The sequence below is a fragment of the Mustela nivalis genome, assembly GCF_964662115.1.
Source record: "Mustela nivalis genome assembly, chromosome: 15".
In the NCBI taxonomy this organism is placed as follows: Eukaryota; Metazoa; Chordata; class Mammalia; order Carnivora; family Mustelidae; genus Mustela; species Mustela nivalis.
In genome coordinates, this window is record NC_139034.1 from 60561106 (window position 1) to 60589088 (window position 27983).

The window sequence follows — 27983 nt, forward strand, 5'->3', positions numbered from 1 at the left end:
GAAATGGGATTTGAATTCAAGTGTGTCTGAGTCCAAACACCATGTCTGACATTACAGGAAGTGCTTGAACATAAACTCCCTTCTTCAGTAATATAAGTACCTATTTATGCTGTAAAGTAATGTAGGATTGCTGAGCACACAGTCTGTACACACAGGTAACTAACTAGGATTGTTGTAATATTTACTAATACATACACATGCTAATAAAACACAGAGAGGAAAAAAGGGAGCAACAGATATGTATATACAAAGTTGATAAATATTTATAAAAAATCTACTATGTTTTAGACACAAGTTCAAGAATATTTTGCAATTTCAGGGCACCTGGGTGGCTCAGAGAGGTAAGCCGCTGCCTTCGGCTCAGGTCATGATCTCAGGGTCCTGGGATCGAGTCCCATGTCGGGCTCTCTGCTCAGCAGGGAGCCTGCTTCCCTCTCTCTCTCTCTGCCTGCCTCTCCGCCTACTGTGACCTCTCTCTGTCAAATAAATAAATAAAATCTTCAAAAAAAAAAAAAGAATATTTTGCAATTTCAAAAGATCATTTATTAAAGTGGCAGATCAGACAGATCACCCTGACAAATGCAAACCCAAAGATGGTAGCTATTTTAACCAGAGATATGTAGACTAAATCGGAACCCAAACCACAAATTTGGAAGCCCCATCTTTAGGTGTGCTAACAACAGAAAGTATATATGATCATTTTGCCTACCTCAAGCATAATCAGCAGGCATCTTCAACTATAAGAAAACAATGCTACTTAAGTGAAATGAGAAAATTAAAAATGTAAAATTTTAGGGTCAAAGCATCACATAGGTACTTGTCCCAGGGTCTAATATTGATGAATAAAAAAAATACAAGCCATATTATGCTGCCTCTTAGTTTTAGCATAAAACAAAGTGCTTCAACATTTGCAAGAATAAAAAAAGTCATGATTTCCTCCTTAAAGACAAAGGTCACATAAGCAGTGGAACTAGATAAAGAATTAAGGCCCGTGCAGCCATTCCTCCCTCTTCTACCTCCCAGAAGTATAAAGATCAAGGTACAGGCTGCTTTGTAAGCTTTCAAAGAAAGAGAAGCTTCCAAACGTAAAGCAGAGTTTTAAAATAACAGCTCACATTATTAATACAATTTTAAAGGAAGTTTTATATGTGTGTGTGTTTATTAAGCTAAACTAACCATGTATTTGTAGTTGGAAACTGTGACATTGAGAAGTCTTGCTGAGATACCTAGAAATTCTTAACACAAACAACCTTAGTATTGGGCTGCATATGTAAATTGAAGAGGAACAGATTCCCTTTTGTAGTCTCTAAAAAGGGCTAATATATCTATCTATATCTATATCTATCTATCTATCTATCTATCTATATAGTGCACCTGACTATCTATCTATATATATAGTGCACCTGAGAAGGTAGACTACTCTTTTAACTATGAAATAAATTCCATTTTATTTGATACATACATTTCACTTCAATTCCACATAGAAATGCACCCTAATTTTCTGCCTCAAAAGAAAAGATCAGCTTTGAGTTTACAGGACACTAGTGGGGATCCTAATTTTTTGTGGAAGGAAATAAACTATACACAAAAGATATTTCATATCTTTTTACAGTTCTAAAAGGAATAAAGGACTTATATGTTTTCCCAAATATAATAACCTTAACAAAATCTCAACAGTATAAGAGGACAACTATTGTTACATGAAAAAAGCATACTTAAAAATCCCTGGACTGGTATTTATCTATACATTTTTCACTACAGTTAAATCAACCTCTCTCTCACCTTGAGGAACAATCTAAAACAAAATAAAACAAAAAAGACTGTGATCCAGCCATCCTGTAATTATTACTATGATGACAGTTACTGAGGATTTAAAGTATGCTGAGGGGTAAGAGAAAGGAAAACAAAAGGAGTAGAAGACATTCTTGTTCTTAAGCAGTTCCTAATATTCCCAACAACCTTATTGCTTAGTCATTAGCATGCAATGCGGGCTCCTAAAATATCTTATCAATACCATAAAGACAAGTTGACAGAAAACTGCAAGAACTGTCCATCCCCAATTAGCTGAATACCCAGAGAAGGGCCCCTCAGGCAGCTGAGGGGCCTGTGCACACCTGGCTGTCACTGTCTGGCCCCAGGGTATCATCAGACTCCCCTGACAGTCTACAAGTTCCCCTTCCGGGAAATCCAAAGGGCATAGCAGAATCAGTCATCAGATCAGGCTGGGGTCAAATACCAGGAATCATGGCGTTTGTCAGAGCAGAATCATGAGTCATGAGAAGTAAAAAAGCCCAGAAATAAGTTAAGAAGGCACAACAGCCAAGCCAGCAAGACCAGAGGTGCAGCCAGGGAAGCTGAAAGACAGGAGTAGTCTGAGTGGTACTGGCATGTCTTGAGACACAGTTTAGGAAGAGCAGAACTGTGAACCAAGGAGACACAGCTCAGAGTCAGCATGGAGACAGATAAAGGCAGGATAAACCCAGTTCAAGTAAGGAGACATAGATAAGAAATCTTATCTGGGACCCCAGCAACATCAAGTCCTTCTTTCTTTCCCCTTTCTTGGTCCCAGTCTCTAGTATGACTCAGGAAAACCCTCCGCTCTTCTCATTTGGAGAAAATCCCAAGAATCTTGGGATTTCTTTTCCTTATAAACTCTTTGTACTTTAAGCTTCAAGAAAGCTCAAAATCTTAATTCTCTGGTTAGTTCCCTCCATATTGCAGCATGAAGGACTCCTTCCTTCTCCTAGTCTCCAGAGAAGGAACACACACACACACACAAATACACACACAGTGATACACACACTTACATGTATTTTAGACAGATACACATACGGCAAGAATTTTTATAAGTATGTCTTAGCTCCAAGAAGCTAGCTGGTAGATTAACTAGGCATGAGTGTCATGGAACTTGTCAGTATACCAGATCCTTAGTAATACAAGAACAATGGGAAGAACAAGAGGAGAAGTGTTTCTTCTGTCTTAGGAAATCATGGAGGGCTTCAATTAGAGTAACAACTGAAGAGGAATTAACAAGGCAGAATAAAAAGGAGAGGCTACTGGGGAGGACCAGGGAAAACAAAGGAAAAGGCATGAGCAAAGGTGCAAAGGCATGTCATAACATGGCAAATCTGGGCCCAGTAAGAAACTCAGCATGGCCAAAGCAGACTATAAGCAGGGGAAGGTTGGAGAGGACATGAAAAGGCCAAAGCTCAAGTCATATTGTAAAGAGCCTCCCATATTTATGAAGAAATTTGGGCTTTAATTTGAGGACAATGGGGAATCAAAGGTTATTAAATAAGGGAATAAGATGATCAAATTTATATTTTGGAATCTTGGCAATAAGAACGCAGATGCTTTATTTAGGGTTAAGAGTGGAAAAGAAGAATAAGCATAAGATTGTTAAACTAGACTAAGCAAGAAATCATGTGAATCTAAACTAGTGGGAATACGAAGATGGATTACAGAGACATTTAAGAGGTAGGATAGATAGAATATACTAAACAATTAGGTGTGGGATGAGGAGAAGGGGTGGATAAAGAAGACTGAGGTGTTTATCTGAGGCAACTAGATGAGTAGTAAAGCCATCAAGGATAGGAACAAAGCAAGAGGATAAACAATCTTTGGAGTAGAAAGGATAATGGATACAATTATTTAAACACACACCTCTATCAGTTCTTTGTGCTACACATGGTTTCAAGGACATAAAATTACTTCCGTTCATCCTCGCAGTAACACATCATCCACATTTTATATATATATAAAAAAAATAATGGCTCCAAGGGATTAAGTAATTTATAGACTGTTATTTATCTCTTCATTTAATTGTTCAACAAATATTTATCACATGCCTTCCAGGTGCTGCGGTTTTGCAAGTAAAGGAAGTAGGCAATAAGATTCTTACCCTTGGGGAGCTTAGAGTTTAGAATGGAGGGGCAGACAACAAACAGATCAAGTAATTAAACAAGATAATTTCAGACTGATTAGGGTTAGGAAGACAATAATACTACAACCTTGGTTCAGTACTAGCTGTGGGCTCTGTTAAAAGTACATTTCAAGTTTTCATTTATTTAACCCTTAATACTCCCTACAAGATAGGTACTACTATTGGCTTCATTTCACAGAAGTCAAGAACAGAGATACATAAAGGTTAACTCTCTTCCCCCAAATCACAAAGAGTAAGTGGACAAAACCAGAGTTCAGTCCTACTGAGTCTGACTCTGGAGCCTGTGCTCAAAATCACACACTATACTGCTTCGTCATGCCATGATTTTATCACTGTGGTATCACAATAAGACAGAGTAAGGACTTTAAGACAGAGGGCTGCTTCAGAATGATGTTCAGGAAAGGCCTCTCTGAATCTGATGACAGAAGGAGTCAGCCACATAAAGATATGGAGGCAGAACATTCTTTTTTTTTTTTTTTTTAAAGATTTTATTTATTTATTTGAAAGACGGAGATCACAAGTAGGCAGAGAGGCAGGCAGAGAGAGAGAGAGAGGGAAGCAGGCTTCCTGCGGAGCAGGGAGCCCGATGCGGGGCTCGATCCCAGGACCCTGAGATCATGACCCGAGCCAAAGGCAGCAGCCCAAACCACTGAGCCACCCAGGCGCCCCGAGGCAGAACATTCTAAGCAAAGAGCAAAAGTCCATCATGTTTTAGAAACAGAGGAAGGCCAGTATGGCTGGAGCAGCATGGGCCAGAAGAATGATATGAAGTGGAACAGGCAAACATAAGACTGGTTTGTGAAGAATCTGGATTTTATTTTAGGAAAAAAAAACCAAACAGGACAGTTTTAGGTAGGAGACTTTTATATAAATTTTGATTTATATTTTAAAAAAACACAATTTCAAGTATGGTGAAAATGAACTGGGTAGGGGAAGGAAGGGCAGAGAGCAAGCAGGGACATTTGCATCCAGGTAATCTGTCTCCAGTGCTAAGCATTTATTTGAACACCACACTATGTGGTGAATTTAAGGTACAGGATCTTGGGTGAAGGTATCAAATAGACAAATATGAATCTATAGAGGACAAAAGGTAAAACCAAACAAAGATTTATTATATTTTATTTTATCTCTGACATACAGGTAGATGATAATTAAAGCTATGGGAGTAAATGAGATGGCTCATCAAGGCACACTACAGCAGAAAGAGAAGAAATCCCAGGTCATAATCTATGAAATCAATCCTTTCCTCTTCAGAGTACTTTTTTTTCTTATACTAATAACAGAAAATACTGTTCACTATCCAGAAAGTATCTGGAGCCTTTACCTTCCCCCAGAAGGAGCAGGGGCAGGGGGAAGACTGGTACATAATGACAAGCCTTGGGGTTGCTGTGCAGTAGAAGAGCTGCATACAGGGAGACATTATCAAATCCATAGATCTCACTAAAGACACAATGACAAGAACACATAACATTCCTGAATACATATTTCCAGAAAGGAAAGCCATTAATCCAACTATAACCAAGTTTGATGTTAATGGCCTACAGAGTTTTGTACATGGAGTTTAACACCCTAGGCTGTTAAGATAAGTTAGTAGCCAAGGACAAGAACTGTTGCTCCACTAAAGCCTCCTAATAGCTGGCACGAACCACAAAAACCCTGCCTAAAGTGCCCAGAGCGGGGTGTGTGTGTGTGTGTGTGTGTGTGGCACAACTGAAGAGAAAGATCTCAGAGAGAGGGCATGAAACTTTCTAATGCTTTAAAAGTCAATTCTTCATATCTCTTCAAGCTTAAAAAATAAAAAAATTACTAAGGCACTCCTAATTCTATCAAGAACAAGTATATCCACATTTCTGGGCACAGTTTAGGAATAGTAACTGAAGCCAAGGATATTTAGGAATATGAGAAATGTTAAGTCTTCCCTTAAGGAATATGAGAAATGTTAAAGTCTTCCCTTAAGCTTCTCATTCTTGTATTTTTTACCATGTGGAGGTGTGACACACTTCGCATTCCCCACTAACAGGAGACTGAGAACAGGCCTTTCTGTTTAAAGCAAAAAACGATGGATATCGTGGAGTCATGCTAACCAGCTATTTAAGCGGGGTGATGAAGGTCACAATGGAGAGATATGCAAATTACATAGCGGACTTCTGCTCTGATAAGTATGAGAGGGAAGCCACCATGTTTCTCAAGCGTAACTGTAGCTACTACTGGAGACAAGGGACTGGAACTAAAGGGACTACTTAGAATTTCTAACAGCTCAAGCTGTTTCCCTCTAGCTCAGAATGCCTTCCTTCTCATAGAAATCTCCATCTTTCAAAGCCAGGCTCAAGTCCTCCCTCTTTTTTTTTTTTTTCTTTTTAAAGGATTTTACTTATTTATTTATTTGAGAGAGAGAGAGGGAAACAGAGCATAAGCAGGGGGAGCCGCAGAGGCAGAGGAAGAAGCAGACTCCCTACTAAGCAGGGAGCCTAACATAAGACTTGACTCCAGAACCCTGAGATCATGACCCACGCTGAAGACAGACGCTTAACAGACTGGGCCACCCAGGTGCCCTCGAGTCTTGTCTCTTTGATAAACACTCGCACCATTGCAACACACTGGTCATTCCCTGAACTCCTACCGAGGTCTCTGATACTTGATTTAGTATCTGTTCTGTGTTTGTTTCATATATTTTTTTCTCTTGCCTTCGTTAGATTATGAACTTTCTAGAGGTAGGAACCACGTTTCATAGGTTTTATTTTTTGATTATACATCCCCTTTCTTCTATTAAAATACTCTATAGTCTACATTTTAGTATTCATTTCTAGAAGAAAATATAGACATTTTTCTTAGGTAACCACAATACGTAAATAACATTAACAGTAATCCCTTGGTATCACCTAATATCCAGCTCATATTCAAATTTACCCAACTGCCTCAAAAATGTCTTTGAATGCTTTGTTATGAATCAATATCCAAAGAAGATCCGTATACTGCATCTGATTACGACTCTTAATTCTCTATTATTGTAAAGCACATCCTGCTTCCCATTTTGTCAATGTTTTTTAATTCATTTTAAAAAATTTAAAATCAATTAATTAAAAATCAACTATTATAGTGTATTATTAGTTTCAGAGGTAGAATCTGTGATTCATAAGCTGCATAAACACCACCTAGTCATTTTTCCTATTAAGTATACCACATTTGGGATCTGTCTTGTTTCCTCCAAGTCTTAAGAGCTATGTTTATCAAGGCACCCGGGTGGCACCGTCGGTTAAACATCTGCCTTTGGCTTGGGTCATGATCCCCAAGTCCTGGATCGAGCCCCACGCTGGGCTCTCTGCTCCGCAAGGAGTCTGCTTTTCCCTCTCCCTCTGCCTGCTGCTCTGCCTTCTTGTGTTCTCTCCCTCTCTGTCAAATAAATACATAAATAAAATCTTAAGAAAAAAAAAAAGAGCTATGTTTATCAACCCTTTACTCAACAAATATATATTAGGAGAAGAATATCAGCCAGAACTCTGTAAAATGCAGTGGCTAAAATAGTGAATACAACTATAGTCCTGGCTTAGACAGAAGAAAGCCGTAAAACAGTTGTACAAAATATTAAAAACTAGCAATTATGATATGTGCTATGAAGGGAAAGTACAAAGTAGTAAGAGAAATTATAGCAAGGCAACCTAACCTACTTCAGGGGTCAGGAAGAGTATTTACTTTATATAGTTCAATGCACCTTGTAGAGTGTTAATAAACATTCAGTACTCCCAGGGTGGCTGGGAGAGTAAGTTTTCTTCAAATTATCAACCTTGTAAACTAAAGGACATATCACCACCACCATTAGATATGATTCTCTTAGGAGTCCATGTTAAGGGCGCCTGGGTGGCTCAGTGGGTTAAGCCGCTGCCTTTGGCTAAGGTCATGATCTCAGGGTCCTGGGATTGAGCCCCACATCGGGCTCTCTGCTCAGCAGGGAGCCTGCTTTCCCCTCTCTCTCTGCCTGCCTCTCTGCTTACTTGTGATCTCTCTGTCAAATAAATATATAAAATCTTAAAAAAAAAAAAAAGGAGTCCATGTTAAAGAAAACTGAAAGAGGAAACATATCATTTTCCGTAGTGAAATAAACTTATTTTAGAAGAGAAGAAAAATTCAGGAACTGGCTATATAAAATCAAAGAAAAAGATCCCATTTTTTGGACCACCAGTTTAGATATTAGGACAATGGATTTTTGACAAGGGACAGAATGGATATTACTGAAGCCAAGAAGAATATGCTTAGTAGAATATCTAATATACTGCTGAAAAAGGCTTTTAGGTTAAAGTTGAGGAAGGAAAATTATCCAGGCACACTTTAAAACTGGATATAATGGATGGAAAAAACCAGAAAAACAGTAGCAGAAAAGATAAATAATAACCCAGTTTTTCATCTTAAAAGGTTATGGCACTGTTTTTAAAGTATTATAAAATACATTACTTTTATATGGCACCATCTACATGAGACCAATGTAAATGTTTAAGTCACCCTTATCCACACCATCTGTTATTCTCGTTATAGGTAACAGCACGATTTGAGTGTCTTGGAAAGAAATACCTTCTGCTATGGATTGTACTGTATTCTCCACCCACAGCCAAATTCGCATGCTGAAGCCCTGACCCTCAGTCTTACTATATAAAGAGAGTCTTTAGGAGGTAATTAAGGTTAAGCAAGATCATAAGGATGAGGCCTTAGTGTGACAGAACTGATACCCTTATAAGAGGAGGAATACAGGGGACACCTGGGTGGCTCAGCTGGATGAGCATCCCTCTTAATTTCAGCTGAGGTCATAATCTCAGGGTTGTGAGGTTGAGCCCTGTGCTGGGTGTTGGCGTGCAGCCTGCTTAAGATTTTCTCTCCCTCTACCCTTCCCCGACCGCCCTCTCCAAGATAAAAAAGAGGAAGAGAGACCAAAAACTCTCTTTCAGACATGTGAAGACATAGTGAGAAGGTGGCTGTCTGCAAGTTAAGAAGAGAGCCTTTGCCAGAAACTAAAATGGCTGAACCTTGATCTGAGATGACTAGCCTCCAGAACTGTGAGAAAATAAACAATATTCAATGTTTAAGCCACTACTTCTACAGTATTTTGCTATGACAGCTCAAGTTGGCAATTACACTCTTCTAAATTTTTTCCTCTCCAGTATCTAAACCTTAAAGCTCTCTCTTTTGCATGATTTGTAGAGTATATCTGCAAAATTTGAAGGATACATCGGAAACTAAAGCTGTATGCATAAAATGGACACCTTGACTCCTAACCAAGTAGGCAAAAAAAAAAAGTAACCGGTTAAGGCACTTCCTAATCAAGGGTACAAAATGAAACATATGGTTTTATTTGCTTGCATTTACTTTTAAACTCTTGAAATTTCATATTTTCTCAGTACAAATAGGAGCTCTCCTCAGATGAACCAGATCTGGGTATTTTCAGCTGTGGTCAGCTTCTCTCTGAATCCCACTAGAGTTTGGTGATGCAGAGTAAACAAAGCTATAAATCAAATGCAATGCATTTAATACCTCAATGCATTGCAAATTGATCTGGAATAGGGGTCAGTTCAAATCGTTTTTTAAGTGAAACTATTCCCTACCCCTGAAGGGAAGGAATGGAAGTTAAAGATAGCAAGTCTGAAAGTTATATGGGATTCCAAAGTGTGACTGTTTGTTAGAATAGTCAGAGGCCAGGTTTCTTCAGGTGAGATTCTTCTGTTACTTATCAGGTTGGAGCCATGGATATTTAAAAACACATCCTGGTGGCTGGCATTAAATCTGCAATCTGGTGGGCAACTTTTCAAGAAATAAAAGCTACAGACAAAATAGCTTTAGTTCCATTCAGCACACTGTGGGGAATGCAGCTAATGGACATGCATTACTATGACTGGCAGGGCGGGGTGCCAATAAATGAGAGGAGCAGAGATTCAAACCACCATATAACAGCAACATTTCCTAAGCTTATTTCACTAATTTGTCAAAGCAGAACACTATCTGAACAGTGGAAGAAAAATGAGGTTGGAAAGCACAGGGGAAGTAACTACTTAAAAGTAAAAGCTATGCTTCTTTCTCTATTGGTTAGTTATCTCTGTTTTGAGTAATTATGGCTTATTTCTACCATTTCCTGATACCACACTTGGTTTTACTAAAGGTAACGTTTTCTCTTTTTCATATGATAAGCAGAGAGCTTCTTCCAGTAGGATAAATTTCCACTGGTTGCTTATGTCTTCCTTGCTTTTTTCCAGTAGGAAGAAATGAAGTCTAGTAATTACAGAAAGAAAATGTGGAGTTCTGATATGCCACCCCTCAAAGAGGGACGGAGGGCAATATTCTCTGCTTCCTTGTCTTTTTTCCCCCTGGAGAAGAAAAACTTCAAGTGTCATCTCCTATCTTTTCTCCAACTTCAATTTTCAATTCTCAACTGTTTCTTATAATTTTAAACAAACTGCTAAAGAGGTCAATACTTGTACTCTCTTACTTGGAATGGAATGAAAACTATCCCATCAAGTGAAGAATAGATTCACTTAATTGTACAATTAAAATCAGTCTAAACTTCAACAGATAATGCCTTAAACTCTATTTCAGATATGCTTTCTAGTATAATGATTAGTGTAATAATGTAAAGGTTCTCTGTGTAATGTAACACAGCGTGGACTCTGGGACTGGACTACCTGGGTTCAAATCCTGTTTCCACCACTTACTAGCTGTGCAGATTGGATAAATTAATCTCTCCATACCTCTTTTCTCTTATCTGTAAATGGAGAACACTAATAAGTACACCATAGGTTGTTGTACTAGGCAAAGAGAAAGCACTAAAAATATGTTAACCACTATCAAGATTAGTTCAGAGAATATCTGAAGGGCATCGTATTAATCGCCCTACTCTCTGTTAGTACAATTAAACATTTACATATAAAACCAAGTGAAAGTTCTCCTCTCTTAGGTCATGTAAAACAATCCTCTTGCTAATCAGATAAGGAAAAGGTAAGAAGGAAATCCTTTCTTCAAAATTAGCCTTAAATGACACAAAGATTTCACCAATAATGTAAGTATCCACTTGACTTTTAGAGGCAAGACATTCTATTTAAATCTACATGTTTCAATGAAAATAGTCCAAGGAAAAACACATACAATAACAGCAGCTTATTTTAAAATATTAACATAATCTAAAACATTGCTTTATGAGCAAAATACATACTTCTGCGGTGATCTGTTATCAACTTCAGCCTTCAGTCGTAAATTCTCCCTCAACAGGCCACCATTTTCCAATTTCAATTTTTTATTTGCCTTTAAAAAAGAGTTGAAAATAATTAAGCACAAGCTAAAACAAGTACCTAGTAAAAATTATGTCATGAGCCATCTATATTTTTTAAAGTGATAGCAGAAAATTGAATACTAGCACATGGCCTTCAGAAACTTAAAAATCATCACTGGGGGGGCACCTGGGTGGTTCAGTGGATTAAAGCCTCCGCCGTCAGCTCAGATCATGATCCCAGGGTCCTGGGATCGAGCCCCGCATTGGGCTCTCTGCTTGGCAGGGAGCCTGCTTTCTCCTCTCTCTCTCTCTCTGCCTGCCTCTCTGCCTACTTGTGATCTCTGTCTGTCAAATGAATAAATAAAAAATCTTAAAAAAAAAATCATCACTGGGAATGACTTGTGAAATTGTGAACACAACCAAGCATTTTTAATCCATAATCCCAAAGCACTTCGCAATTGTCCTATCCAGGGAAATAAAGAGAGCTATGTTAGTTATCTTAGATTCATTAAAGGACTATACTAATGGCAAATATTTTTTTTCCTTTTCACATAAATGTATATTCTAAGCATGGTAACATTACACTATATGGAATCATTTGCAAAACTAATGCTAAGTTAATTCTCATGAACTTTGAGCTATAAGATTGATTTTGTGTTGCTACTTAAAAATATAGTTTTTTAGTGGTAACAAATCTAACATAATTAAACTACTTGCTTTTCTTCAAAAGGCTTTCCCAAATGCCTTGGCCCACAACTTCTGGGGTTCTCAAAAGTGGGTCAATTTTTTTTTTTTTAGATTTTATTTACTGGGGCACCTGCGTGACTCAGTGTGTTAAAGCCTCTGCCTTGGACTCAGGTCATGATCCCAGGGTCCTAGGATCAAGCCCTGCATCAGACTCTCTGCTCAGCAGGGAGCCTGCTTCCTCCTCTCTCTCTGCCTACTTGTGATCTCTGTGTGTCAAATAAACAAATAAAATCTAAAAAAAAAAAAAAAATTTTTTTTTTTATTTGTTTATTTTGACAGAGAGAGAGATCACAAGTAGGCAGAGAAGCAGGAGGGGTGTGGGGGAAGGAAGCAGGCCCCTTGCTAAGCAGAGAGCCTGATGTGAAACTCGATCCCAGGACCCTGAGATTATGACCTTAGCTGAAAGCAGAGGCTTAACCCACTGAGCCACCCAGAAGCCCCGGGTCAAAACTTTCTAATAGATTCTAAGAATTCTCATTTGATTAAAAAAAAAATTCCAACTATGACTTTCTTTTTGAATTGTCTGATACCTAAAAATTATCTAACAAACATTAATTGCTAGAAAATTTAGAAGTTAAATATTGATTCTATACAAAAAGCAGTGTGCCTCAATTTTAGAGTCTTCTTAAAAGCTATTTAAATTCCTCAGTTATGGCATTTTTTAATTCCAAAGAATAACATTCCCTAGCCTAGAAACCAATCTCACTAACTTGGCAAGAGAATTACCTTTTGTTTGACTAGAACATTGACATCTAAAACATTTTAAAGTGAATGGGTCACAAAAACTGTCAACAAAAAGGCTTAACCCAAAATACTTAAAAACAGATTTCAAAATTCTGACAAATGTTTTTGACTAATTTCCAGAACTTCTGACTATATTGCTCATCCACCTACACAAAAATACCCCAGGAGGATGACAAGAGAGGAAGGGCATTCTTCTGGGCACAAAGGCTAGCTAGCTCTTGCACTTACACTCACGTAGGTTCTTTAACTTTTTTTTTTTTTAAGATTTTATTTATTTATTTATTTGACAGACAGAAATCGAAAGTAGGCAGAGAGGCAGGCACAGAGAGAGGGGGAGGCAGGCTCCCTGCAGAGCAGAGAGCCAGATGCAAGGCTGGATCCTAGGACCATGGGATCATGACCTGAGCCGAAGGCAGAGGCCTTAACCCACTGAGCCACCCAGGTGCCCCACTCACGTAGGTTCTTTCTGGGCTCTTTAGCAGCTGCTTATCCTCATGGTTGCAAACCAACCAGTACTGTGGAGGGTTAATTCTTTAAGTGACTGATAAACACTATTATTGCCCCTCTGAAGATGCAAGGAAAATCATTTACAATGAATTAAGCTTTCAAACATAGCACCATAAGAGGAGGCACTTAGTGAATGTTTCTTGATGATGATGATAAGCTTAAATTAGAAACTCATTTGATTTCTTTTCCCCATCCCTTCCATACTGTATCACTACATTTCAAGATCTTTCACAAATACTGTGGCTCTCTAATATCCTCATTAGGAACTGGCTGGTTCCTCAACGGTATCAGAGGTATTTTCTTTTCTTTCCCCCCCCCCCCCCCAACCATCAAAGGCATTTTCAGTTTAGGTGGGTCAAGATTACAAAGGGCAAAGTTCTACACATTTGTTGCACCTAAAAGAGTAATGAAGACTTCAGATAACTATTTTGCATTGCAACACTGATTGGGTAAGGATACTGGCCTCATAATGGCTTCAAAACCTACCTAGGCCTTGAAACATTAGAAAACAACTCCATTTCACTCATGCTATGTAGTCTGAATCTCTTGTACTCCTGTATTTGTTATTTTGTACTTCACACTCAAATTTTTTTTCGTTTGTGTCCTAGTTTATTGCCTAGTACTACGGAATACCACCACCAGGCTTATTAAATATCCCAAACATTAATCCCAAATATTTAAATAGGCTTATTAAATAACCCAAATAATTCTGAGGACTCAATGTAGCTTTGGGTATTGAATTTAACACGTAACTTTTATTTTTTTTTTTTTAAGATTTTATTTATTCGATAGACAGATCACAAGTAGGCAGAGAGGCAGGCAGAGAGAGAGGGGGAAGCAGGCTCCCCGCTGAGCAGAGAACCCGATGTGGGGCTCGATCCCAGGACCCTGAGATCATGACCTGAGCCGAAGGCAGCGGCTCAACCCACTGAGCCACCCAGGCGCCCCAACACATAACTTTTAAAAGAGCAAAGAAAAACTGTGTTTTATGTACTTCTCTTTCACATAAAAACCCCTACACCACTTTTACAAGCCCAGAGTAATATCTTCATACAGATCCTCACCTTCAAAGAAGCATTTTATTGCCAAAAATTTAAATGAAGTTTAATAACTATAAAGGAAACCACGCAGAACTTAATAGCTCAAGAATACCAAGGGAAGTTAAAGGGGACATTGTAGATTAATGATACTGTAACTTTCCAGCTATCTTTCCTTTTTATATGCTCTTCTGGACAAACCAACAGGCTAATGTTGGCCTTCAATACCCAAAGAAACTCCACACTTCTCCTAAACTTGTACCAAATTTAGTGTAATTACATCTGTAGTTTCTTTTTTCTCTGAAAGCACGAAGCTCCCTTCTTTCATTTCAGCCTTTTCTGAGCTCAAACAACATTTATTTTAGAGGTAGGTATGTGAAGATGGCTTGGTATTTATACTAAATTGCAGACTTCTATGCAACTTAGCTTCACTGAGGATCCAAGGGTCAGTATGTGGTGGTACTTCTTTAAGAAGCTCATTAATGATTTCAAGGAGACTGGATTTAATAATTCCACACAATAACAATAGTTTACGGGAATGCAGACAACAGGTTAAACGGGTGGTTGTGGACATGGATACCACAAAACCACCTCTATTCAGCACAGTACTCCACTGTGGATAAACCTGAAATGAAAGCCAAAGGCTGGTCCCTTTGGCCAACAAAATCCTCCAGCGCTTGGTTGTAACAACCTTTCATACTGAGGACAGGGATCTCTTTTGTTTTCCTAGACTGAAAATCTTAGAGGTTGCCTTTCCACCTATGCCTTATCTTGTTGGATGAAAGGAAGAACAAATGAAAAAAATGAACCCACTCCATAAGCTACAATACTTTTTTACAATAAGTATTCTAAAGCAACTACTCAAAGCTTCCTTGGAATTAGTCATTAAGTCTTTAACTACTTACAATCTTAAAAATCAGATAAGGGTAGTATTAGAAAAGATATGTTCTAAATATTCCATTTTATAGGTAGGGAACTGGATACATGTTCATTTTCATTCATATAGGGCAGTCACTGACAAGCTTAAGAAAAAAAGTAAGGCAAAACACAAAGAGGGGTATAGAAACACATCCTTTAAACTGATGTCACTCTTGTACAAGAAGATGCAAACTCATACAGAAGCACTAGTCTCCAATTATGGTCACAAATGGAACGATCTGATATTTCTTGGCAGCTAATGACATTTAAGAAGGAAAAAGTTCTACTGTTTAAATGCTCATCCAGATTTTTGTCTTTCCCTCAAAATCTTCTTTTTTTTTTTTTAATATAATTTTTTATTTTTTATAAACATATATTTTTATCCCCAGGGGTACAGGTCTGTGAATCACCAGGTTTACACACTTCACAGCACTCACCAAAACACATACCCTCCCCAATGTCCATAATACCACCCCCTTCTCCCAAACCCCCTCCCCCCAGCAACCCTCAGTTTGTTTTGTGAGATTAAGAGTCACTTATGGTTTAATCTTCTAATGAGTAAAGTTAATATGGCTATTTTTAGGGACTTGAATTACAGAATTTTAAAAAACTACAGTAGAATTTTAAAAACCACCACTACTTACTTCCTTTAACTTATCCACATCATCTTTTACTTTTTCATAGATTTCATTAGCTGTTCTAAGTTTTTTCTTCCACTCCGCTACAGTTTCTGGGTCAATTTTACTTGGATTTTCTGCAACTGGATGCTTGTCTTCATTTTGGTTGCCTTGCATCAAGGTTAAAGGATCCAGAATAGTCTTAATTTGTGACTCCAAGCTGAGATTTTTACTCTTAAGATCTTCTACTTCCTTCTGCAGACAATCTATTTCATCCTGAAAAAGAATCACATGACCATTAAATAGACACAGATACTAAACACATATGTATGTTAAATTGAGGTCAATTTGTTTTTAAAATTTTATACTCAAAATTGTGTAGGTACACAGATGCATCAGAATAGTTTTATAAGCAAAAAGTCACATACAGCTGAAATTCTCAAAACGCATTTGACTCTGATAAAAGCAGGTATTTCCACTGCCTTCATTTTAATTCAGTGATAGTTTGGTTAAGAAAATAAAAATGTTGGGGTGCCTGGGTGGCTGCGTTGGCTGAATGTCTGACTCTTGATCTTAGCTCAGCTCTTGATCTCAAGGTCATGAGTTCAAATCCCGTACTGGGCTCCACTTACTTAAAAAAATAAAATAAAATAAAAATTAAAATGTCAAATCTTGAATTTTATTGAAGATAGCCAGAAAACAAGGCAAGTCACATGAATTCAACAAGGAAGTAGACTCCACAGAAGACAATTCTTAGGCATTTTTAACTGCTTTAGTGAGGGGAATTAAAAAGAGACAGTGTTGGGGCACCTGGGTGGCCCAGTGGGTTAAGCCGCTGCCTTCGGCTCAGGTCATGATCTCTGGGTCCTGGGATCGAGCCCCGCATCGGGCTCTCTGCTCAGCAGGGAGCCTGCTTCTCCCCTCTCTCTCTGCCTGCCTCTCTGCCTACTTGTGATCTCTCTCTCTCTCAAATAAATAAATAAATAAATAAAATCTTTAAAAAAAAAAAAAAGACAGTGTTGACCAGGGTCATAATAGTTTTTTTTTGGTGTTTATATTTTTGCTTCTGCATTTGAAGTAGGAGTATAACCCTATACCATGTCCTTCTACTTTCCACTCAGAATGCGTGTAGTTAATTTTTAGTTTTACTTTTAACTATTCTGCATTCTGGTTCTTCTATTACCACTGTGATTATTTCAAGTAATAGTTTTCCCCATCTGGAACTGCTTACTGTCTTAAATCCAATTCCTAAACATTTGGTCTAGAATTCTTTTATGTGATACCATTTACTAATCTATAATAGATATTACATCTTAAACTAAGATCGTTATAAATTCTGTTGTTAGAAAATAAACTCCAAGTAGTTCAATAGCCAGTGAACTCTTTAAAGGATTAATCTGATTAATACCTAAGTATGATAAATATTAAGTATGTAAGAATACATTTTAGAGTTAACAGACAGTACTATTTACTATTTTAAATTGCAGTACACGTCAAGTTAAATAGCGTTATAAATAAGAAAGTAAGTTTTTTGTTGGAATTAATATATTAATGAATAAACAAATATGAATAGGAAAACATATATGAATGAACATTTATGCAGTCATTTATTTAGTCCCCACTTTATTTCAAAATATTTTTGAGGCAACTGAAAGCAGTTTCCATGCATATACCTTAACTTAAAAATATTCTATATTTTAAATAAGAGATTAATAATATCCCCTCTGGAGTCAACATAAAATAACAACTGGGCTTAAAAACCACGCATATTCCAGGGGTACCTGGGTGGCTCAGTCGGTAAAGCATCTGCCTTCAGCTTGGGTCATGATCCCAGGGTCCTGGGATTGGGCTCTGCATTGGGCTCACTTCTCCCTCTCTGCTCCCCCTGCCTATGAGCACTCTTCCTCTCTCTGTATCAAATAAATAAGTAAAATCTTTAAACAAACAACAAATAAACATATTCCATTAGCATGAAGCTAATTTGGAAAATTTCCATCACCATATCAAATTGGCTTCACAAGAAAGAAAACTGCTGCATGATGTCACTAAAATGTGGTATTTAAAAAAACTAGATACATACGAGCAGAGTTAACGAGTAGTTACCCAGGGTGGGAAGGTAGAGGAAATGGGGAGGAAGGAGAAAGGAGATGGGTTAATATGTATAATGTTGTAGTTACGTAAGATAAATAAATCTAGATATCTCACGTACAGCATGATGACTACAGTTAATACTGTACTGAATACTGGAATTTGCTAGCAAAGTAGATTTCAGATGCTCTCACCACAAAAATATAAGTAGGTGAGGAGACGGCTATGTTAGTTAGCTTACTGACACAATCCTTCACTATGGATATGTATATGAAAACATCATGTTGTGGGCACATAAATATATGCAATTTCTTAATTTTTAAAAAAGATTTTATTATTCGGGATAGAGAGAGAGAGAAAGAGCTCAAGTACAAGCTGGGGGGAGAGGCAGAGGGAGAAGGCTAAGCAGACTCAATTAGCGGGGAGCCCTGCATGGGGGCTCCATCCCAAGACTCTGAGCCTATGAAGTTATACACTTAGCCGAATGAGCCCCCCAGGTGCCCCAAATATACAAGATTTTAATTTAAAAAAAAAAACAAAACCCAAATCTTACTGATTAACATTAAAAAAAGGAAAATAGCACATTTCACACCAAAATCTCTTCGCTGGTAGCTGACATAGGTATATTTATTTTACGAAAATGAATCAGGCATAAAATTATCAGGGAATTTATATATAGAGAAGCAAAATGGAATGAAAGTTACAGTCACTGTTTACCTACCAGAGCACTCATAATGTTCTGTGGGGGCTAGAAGACTGACTTTCACAAGAGGGTTTCTTTTCTCTCCCAACTTGAGGGAGCAAATACTTATAAATACTTACAAAATGATGTGTCTGTTTAGGACAAATATGGAATTAAAAAAAGGGAAAAGAATGCTTATATTTGTTCCTGTATTCTATTTGAAATAGAAAAGGGAAAAAGAAAAAAAAATTATCAAGTAAGATATTAAGTAGGCTCCACAGCCAACATGGGGCTTGAACCCACGACACTGAGGATCAAGCATCACATGCTACCAGCCAGGCGGCCCTCAAACAAGATATTTTTTAAAATGGCATCTAAAATAAGATTTCATTGGATATTCACTCTAAAAAGTCCAGGAATTCAGATAGCTCAGTTTTAGCTTGAATTCAAAGCTGTCTTAATTTTAAATTATAATTACTATTTACCTCATACTCTTTGTGGAGTAACTCAAGTCTAGTTTTCCGAAGGTGTTTCCTGACTGTATGGCTTAGCATAGGTTCACTTTCACTTGTTCCTCCTACAAGGGGGAAAAAAAAATCGAACTTTCATTCTGATTTAGGTAGTATGAAAACAAAGGTAAATGGTTTTCTTATTGTATTATATAGTTCTCCAGCTAAATTTCTACCCTTTCCCTTACATACACACTTGGGGCTGCCACCTAGCGCTTTTTTCCACCTCAATCTTGAGAAAAGATAAATATCAAATAACACCACAATACCTTCAGTAAAATATCACAGGTGTTCACTTACCTGTGTATCTTATTATAATAAATTCAATGAAGGCAAAGGCTATATTTTGTTAATTATCAAATATGGACTACTGCAAAATCTGAATACCAAACAACTGTTAAATGATCATAAAACTAATCATTATATTTATATTTAACCAATTAACATATTATCTACATTATCTACATTTAAATTTCACATAAACAATTATCCAATGTTTTTATACACACACACAAGTTCATATTACAATCATATTACGATATATATATTATTATAACCAATGTATTCAAACATACCTAGATACTGATAACACAAATGAAAAGATTAATGCATCTTTTTACTGAATCTAACAACCCAGTTATGATAGATTATGAATCACAGCATTAACTGTATGCCATAATACAATACAAATATACTTAAAATGAATTCTTCCTGAGAGCTCTTCACCTATGCTGTGGTTATTTTCTTTGTTGTACTTAGTATCATGACAGCAAAGGCATTTTACAGATGTTCTTTTTCAGGACGTTCTATCCAAGTACAAGGATGAATGAGCTATTTTACTTGAATTAATTTATGAAATATCACTTAGATATCAAGGCAGGAAAAGCGACGTGAGGAGAAGCTGGGGAAAACACATTCAAATTATTTTAATCATCAGAGTTCACAACAGAAAAATATTTCTTTACCGTATTTCACCCAGGTACCAAGAAAGAAACCTTGTAATAATCTCTGATTCCTTCTTTGGATTTCTTAGTTTCAAAGTCCTACTAGTTCTTCTTTTGTTCTAGTATATATCTTCCTTTGCATTCCCACTATAAGAATCTTACTAAGTCCATTTTCCCTAAATTGGGATTATTACAATCACTTCTTAGGTTTTCTGAAAAGTGTTTTCTATACAAATGACAGATTCACTTTCAATTTTTTCTAAAGCAGAAAAAGTAAAAAGCATTTTAATTTCTGTAATCTAAGAATTATAACTTACAAAATAAAATCCAAAAACTAAAAAAGCTCTTTAAATACTTAATATTTCAATGATCTTCTAGTTCAAGTTTTATCTCCCTTTTACCCACACTGGTATGGCACTCAGTGTTAAGGATAAAAAATAAACCGGATTCATGTTCTCCCTTAACTGGGTTTGAGCCTCTTACCTAACATACTCACATTGTGTCTTTTCCCTTCAACCCAACTCACATATCATCACTCAAGTAATATTCCTCAAGCACATTTTGGATTTTGCCACTCCCTTGTTCAAAACCATCATCTCACTTTCCTCTTCTATTCACCCACAGAGCAAGTCCCTGAATAAGTTTATTACTCAAGATTCTCTGCACTAGAGTCTCACTTGACTTTTTCAGTCTTATTTCAGTAGTCAGACCCAAACTAAACTACTGATCATTTCTAAAAACATGCTTTGTGTTTTCTAACTTCTAATCCTTAGTTCATGCAATTTCCTCTGTATGAAATGCCCTTCCTAATCTTTACCAGTTGAAATTTTATCCACTCTTAAATCTTGTGAAGCCACCTCCTTTATGAAGCCTTTCCTGATATTCCCAGCTGAATTTCCTTGCCTGAATTCTATAGGCCTCTTTTGACCTTTAGCATCTGCTGCTTTAAACCATTAATATTTTAGTCCACATGCATAGCCTCCACCATAATGTTAATTCCACAAGGCTCTAAGGTTTTTCATAGTGGCTTGTGCGACTCATGTGTTCACTTACAGATTATGCAAATGACCACTCCATCCAGGATGACAGTGGCAAAATGATGTCAGTGAAAATGGGCTACTTTAGTCTTTCTCCAAATATACACTATTTAGAGATTGTTTCAAATCCGTTTTTGTGTGTTTATAAAATAGGCCCTTACCAATAATCTCTTTGCAAGGATTTTCAGGCGTGATGGGGACTCTGCAAGCTGGACACTGGCTATTATTCTTCAACCACAAATCGATACAAATTGAACAAAATACATGGTTGTTGATGCATATGACAGGCTGACGTACCTTTGAAAAAAAAAACATTACTTTTAGTACAGGGCAACAGTCATAACTAGAATCCCAATAGGTTTAGTTTAGAGCAAACTCTAGTTTGCTCTAGTTTCTCTAGAGTATAGCAGAGTAGGTACTTTAAAAGGAAATTATTCAGGATTTATAAAAACACTGGTTTATAACTTAAACAGCAAAAAATATTGACAGAAATAATGACATATACTAAATATAAAAATCATTGACTCCATCTATATAACCACAAATACTAATACATTTATATAGTCTTATATTTTACAAAGGGCTTTCACATGTATTTTCTCCATGTTTTAAAGAGTCCTGTGAGGTAAACACAGTAAATACACCTCATAAATAAGGAAACCAAACTGTGAAGAAACCAGATGGTTCGGTCAGGATTAAGTAGGTGTTCTGACTGTGTCTAGTTGTTTTATAAGACAAAATAGAAGAAAGAAGTTACTTTAGTTTTCTACCTGATATTGTTTGTTTACACATTTAATGTCTATCTCTCCTATTAGAAAGGAAGCTGCATGAGAACAAGAAGTTCCTTCATTTCATTCATTCCTAAATCTCTGATGCCTAGAAGACAGCCTAGTACACAGTAGGTACTCAATAAAAACTCATCGGATTAAGTAAATGCTATTAAGACAGTATTTAACATTAATTAGTTAGGGAACTGCCAGAGGTAATAATAACTTAATGTTCTTCAAGTAGCAAAAATTTTAAAATAAAAACCGAAATGACATGAAAATGTTTAGGCTTTCACTTGATTCACAAGGTCATGTTACTGTGGGACTCAAAACACATTATAGCATTTTCAATATTTTCCTGTTCATTTTTATTATTATAAAAATGCCATTTTACAGTCCTTCTACACTAGAGATCAGAAGATTAAGAGAAAACACAGAAAGTACTGGGAGAAGAGAAAGAACCACCACAAACTACTTATTTTTTTTTTATTATGTTAACTTATCCACCATATAATACATCATTAGTTTTTGATGTAGTGTTCAATGATTCATTAGTTGCATATAAACACCTAGAGCTCATCACAACACATGCCCTCCTTAATACCCATCACCTGCCACCCCATCCCCCAATTCCTTTCTTCTGAAACTGTAAATTTGTTTCCTGGAGTCCAGAGTTTCTCATGGTTTGTCTCCCTCACTGATTTCAACTCGTTCAATTTTCCCTCTCTTTCCCTATGGTCCTCCGTGTTATTCCTTATGTTCCACATATGATTGAAACTATATAAGTTATCTTTCTCTGCTTGACATTTGACTTAGCATAATCCCCTCAGTTCCATCCATGTGAATGAGAATGGTGGGTATTCATCCTTTCTGATGACTGAGTAATATTCCATTGTATATATGGACCACATCTTCTTTATCCATTTATCTGCTGAAGGGCATCTCGGGCTCCATCCACCATTTGGCTATTGCGGAAACTGCTGCTATGAACACTGGGGTGCAAGTGCCCTTCTTTTCACTTATGTCTGTATCTTTGAGGTAGACAGCTAGGAGTGCAATTGCTGGGTCACAAAGCACTTTCTACAGAGAAAACGCTTGTGCTGCTCTATGTCTGCCTCAGAAAGATAATGAGTATTCATTAATTTGAAAGGGGGCTCTACTTTCAAAGAAATCACAGATGTATGGCGATACATGAAAGGCAGGAAATCATTTTAAGTCTCACTGTAAAGAACTCCATGGTCTTAGCCTAGCTTTCCAAACACTAAGATGCTCCCTTGATTATGAACATTAACATAAGAAAACTAAACAGAAAAGATGATTCAGCATGAAATTAGACTTCCTTATTGAAAAACCAATTCTAATTCATTCAGTTCAACTAATCTGAATGAATGAATGAATGAATAAATGAATAAGACCATGAAGGAAAGTTTCCCATACTCTTCTTCCAAAGTGCTCCTACCTATAGCAAGGACTGAATACTTATCTAGAAGGTATTCCTTGTCAGAGTCTCAAGAGGCAGACAAGTTCAAATTTCCTTTACAGGTTCTGTTTTTTTCCTAAAACTCATGTAATTTGTCCAAGCTCACCAATATATATTTGTGGGTGTGTTTATTTAATCTTCAGTCATGAAATGCCTTTTTTTTTTTTAAGAATTTATTTATTTATTTGATGGACAGAGATCACAAATAGGCAGATAGGCAGGCAGAGAGAGAGAGGAGGAAGCAAGCCCCCTGCTGAGCAGAGAGCCTGATGAGGGGCATGACCCTGGGATCATGACCTGAGCCAAGGGCAGAGGCTTTTAACCCACTGAGCCACCAAGGCACCCCAAGTTATGAAATGTTTTAAGAACAAAAAAATTTCTCAAACTAAGTACCAGAAAGATACTGCCAAATCTATCCTATAGCTTCCTGCAACACACACACACATACACACACACCCTAAATTACTATAATACTCCAAGAAGTAAGTGTACTCCTAAATCAAAAAATTCAACTAAAGAAAGAAAAGTTATTTCCCTGGACTTTTAGAGCAGTGATTTAATCAATCGATCAATTTATTTATTTTTAAAATCATGAACTGATCTAAAATGGGTGAAAGCCAATGGTCAAAACATAAAACTGTGCACATTTGGAAAGATTCAAGATGCTCTCCTGCTTCTTACAGGCTTCCCTCATTAGAAGCACATTTAAAGGCAATCAGTATTTTCTATGTAACTAATTCCACAAAAAAGGTTAAATATCTCCCCAATCTAAGAAATGGGTTTGGATAACTCAGTGGTTGGTGCTATCATTAAATAAGGTGAGAAAGATGGAGGAAGAGAAAGTCTGAGAGTCACCAGCATAAAAAACGATGGCATTTAAATCGACAGGACTAGAGGACAGCCCTCCATGGGCAGAGTAGCTATGGACAAGGCATTCTATCAAGCAGAAGAAGGAAAAAGAGGAACAGCCAGCAAAGCGAACTAAGAAGGAGGGGACTGTGCTCGAGGACAGGAGCATGGTCTTACAGAAGGCAAGAAAAGAGACTTCCAAGAGGAAGACAGTGGCCAAGCATGTCAAATAATAAGAGAATGAGCTTGGGTGGCTCAGGCAACTAAGTGTCAGACTCCTGATTTCAGCTCAAGTCAGGATCTCAGGGTTATGAGATCAAGCCCCATGTCAGGCTCCTCCCTGGGCATGGAGCCTGGGAAAGAAAAGGAAAGGAAAGGGAAAGAAGGGGAGGGGACGGGAGGGGAGGGGAAAGGAAAGGAGGGGAGGAAAGAAAGAAAAAATGAGCTTGGTATTGACACAGAAATGACTATGGGATTTAATTATATGGAAGTCACTGTGATGTTACTGACAGTTTACTGTTTCAGTAAATGGTAAGAATGGAAATTTGACTGAAGGCTGAGAGACAGTGACAACAGAGAACATAGACAATTCTTCATGTTTTGCTGTGAAGGAGTGAGCGTAAGAATTAAGTCCACGGTAAGAGATGCCAAAGAGAATGATACAGTTAAGAGGGGATATTAATGATGGAGGAAGAAGAGGAAGGATTAGAACCACAGGCAGCAAAATCCCTAAAAAGTCAAGAGGGAATAAAATCCAATGCACAAAGCAGAGGTTTTGGCTTTTAAGGAACTGAGGATCTGTCTTTCATTGTAACAAAAGGGAAGGCCAAGGGTGTCAGAACAAATGTAGAGGGGTTAGAAGATCTGTTGATGGAAAAATGAGAGAATGTTCTCATGTTCTAACTACTCCAACTGCTTATATTTTAATCATTAAATATGAGGAGAGGTTACCAGCTGAAAGTGAGAAGTGAGTATCAATATCAACTTGAGAAAGTAGAATAAAGCAGCTATTTTGAAAAGCAAGAAAGTAAATTTACTAGTAATTTACAATATAGCAGGATTGCCAAACGCTGTTGAGTTCCTATTTGAGATCTGCAATTTTCACTATAAACAAAAACCAATTAACAAAGGTGTGTGTTTTTCTTACCAATTTTTACCTATTCAGTTTTAGGCAGGAAGCAAATAAATAGATGGGTTCACTCAGAGCTGGATTTTTGCGAAGGAGAAAGAGAGAGAAAAGGGACTGATGATAATAAATGACCATGGCTAACAAGGGACATGAGTATATGAATGGTAATGATGACAATGAAAAAGTGATATTCATGGAGTCAACGAACTGGTCTTGATAAGGCTGAAGTAACGCTGGAGAGTAGGTATGATGAAAAGAGGATCAGAGTTAGATGCTTAGAGTCAAAATACCAGAGGTGGTACAGCTGCTTTCTTTAATGTTTTTTTCCTGGGCCATCTCATCTGGCATAGTTCTATTTCCTCTCTTAATCTCATGTATCACATTTTGTTAACATCTTTTCTATGACAACTCCTGAGAACCCTCTGTAACTGGACCTCAGTAAGTGGCAGAGCTTAAGCTTTGAGAGACAAACCTGGGGCTAACTCCACCTCTGCCACTTGAGCTGTTCGACCTTGAGTAGACCTTTTAGTTACAATGAGCATAGGTTTGTCTCTGAAGGTAGTGGCTTAGTATACTTTTCATCCAGGCATTAAGACTTAATAACGTAAAGATAAAAACACTGAGGGTTCCAGATAGCAATCCCTCAAAAAAAAAAAAAAAAAAAAAAGAGAGAGAGAGAGAGAAGGAAAAGAGAAGAGAAGGTATCAATATTACTGTATCTGTGCCTCGGAGCCAACTCCATGTAAGGCTCTTGTAGCTTCCTCAATCATGTGTCCAAACCTGAACTTTGTCTCCTCCACTCCTTATCCAAGTTAATAGCACCACCACCTCATTACTTTAACTAAAATACCCAGCGCTTGCTCTGACTGACCCTTTTTACTTCGCCTCACCATCCAGTTGGTCACCAAATCCTGGTATCATATAACAAGTCTAAGTGCCCAGAGATTTTAAGATGCACCAATATTTTCTGTACCACAAGAAAAAAGAATGAAAAATGCTGCCAATTACAAAACGCAAGATGCCATCACTTTTAAGATACAGCCAGATTTCAAAAAAGTTATAATGTGGAAAAATTATATCCCAGAATTGTCAAAACTTGGCAAATCTACCTCTAAATGTTTTTTGCTTTTACTTTTACCTGTCATGTATCCTTTCCTTTCCATCTTCACTTGAATAATGGGTTCAGGTTCTCATGGTTTTGCCCATGGATCTAGAGCAATGATCTCCTCCCACGCAAGCTTCCTGGCTTCCAAATATTCACTTCTGTCCACCTTTTTCTTTCTTTCTTTCTTTTAAGATTATTTATTTATTTGTCAGAGAGAGAGAGTACGCACAAAATCACGGGGAAAGGGCAGAGGGAGAGGGAGAAACAAGCTCCCCACTGAGCAAGGAGCCCGAAGCAGGACTTGATCCCAGAATCATGGGATCAATGACCTGAGCTGAAGACAGACGCTTAACCAACTGAGCCCCTGTCCACCTTTCCTACTGATACCAGAGCTATCTTTCTAAAATAGGAATTAGCAGCTTTCACTGCTCTCCTGCAAAACAGCAATGATTTTTCCCTGTTCACAATTCCAAGCATAGCATTCAAAGCATAATCTGGTTCATAAACAGCTCTTTCATCTGCTATTTCAATACTTGATATAACCTATACTTCAACCACACAGATCTACTTGATGTTCACCAAATTAATAGGAACAGGGGAGGCTCCTTTTTATTGTGCTCTCATTTCTTAGGTTGACATAACCTGCTGGTCTCAAGCTTCCCCATCAAAATAGAATCTCCATCAAAACAGAATCCCTTCTACCTTTTAAGATGAAAATAAAATGCTACCTCTTCTAAAATGCCTTCATTAATCCCTTTTAGAATTAACTGGGTCTTTGTCTGATTTTCATAAGGGTATTCTTTCTGCACTGATTTAATGTTCATTTCTTTCTGAACAGTACTTAGAAAGTTGCTTCCATCCTGCTTCCCTATTAGATTTCAGGCTCCTTGGGGGCAGCGGATGAACATCCTCATCTTTGTATGCACCAATAGCACTTGCTATAATGCCTTGCACACTCTAAAAGTGAATTGTGATGTATTAAAATGAAAGGCTGAAATAATGTTCCTAAAAGCATCTCAGGAAGCAAAAAAGTCAATGGCCACTACAAAACTGAAAAAGCCAGAAGTTTAACCTTCCCATTTAATATGCCAAATTCTATAAAAGAACAACCACAGGCAGATTACTTAGCTCTCTCCGCTAAGATCATTGGTAATACCACCACAGAAGAATCATTTTCACTGTCTAATACCTGGTATTGTCACTGTCATTGTGTTGGAGTTTTAAAACAGCTGACTAATTTCTTTGGACCAAGTACTTACCAGATGACAATTTCTTTTCTTTTCTTTTCTTTTTTTTTAAGATTTCATTTATTTATTTGACAGAGAGATCACAAGTAGGCAGAGAGGCAGGCAGAAAGAGAGAGAGGAGGAACAGGTTCCCTGCTGAGCGGAGAGCCCAATGCGGGACTCGATCCCAGAACCCTGAGATCATGACCTGAGCCGAAGGCAGAGGCTTAACCCACTGAGACACCCAGGCGCCCTCAGATGACAATTTCTAAATAATGGTTTAAATTTAGCTTAGGAGAAAAAAAATCTATAAAGAAATAACTACTAAAACAAATGACTTATTATTTATTTGACTATAACTTACAGGAGCAAAATACAAAGAATCTAGTCTCCCCTCAATTCCTGTCCACC

The 27983-nt window shown here is 37.4% G+C and overlaps 1 protein-coding gene and 1 long non-coding RNA gene across 2 annotated transcripts in view; one reads left to right on the plus strand and one right to left on the minus strand.

Annotated features, from left to right (window-relative positions):
- The window catches only part of OBI1 (ORC ubiquitin ligase 1), a 44871-nt gene that overhangs the window by 10778 nt on the left and 6110 nt on the right, over positions 1-27983 (minus strand). Inside the window, exons 2-5 of the mRNA XM_082700872.1 lie at positions 21178-21313; positions 19012-19103; positions 15784-16032; positions 11130-11218 (exon numbers count right to left, since the gene is read on the minus strand). Coding sequence (XP_082556998.1) covers positions 11130-11218; positions 15784-16032; positions 19012-19103; positions 21178-21313 — 566 coding nt within the window. The remainder of the gene's footprint in view (positions 1-11129; positions 11219-15783; positions 16033-19011; positions 19104-21177; positions 21314-27983) is intronic.
- On the plus strand, positions 8829-25409 carry LOC309848836. The gene is made up of 3 exons (XR_014303324.1): positions 8829-8985; positions 21832-21914; positions 25278-25409. It is a non-coding gene; the product is annotated as an uncharacterized lncRNA (long non-coding RNA).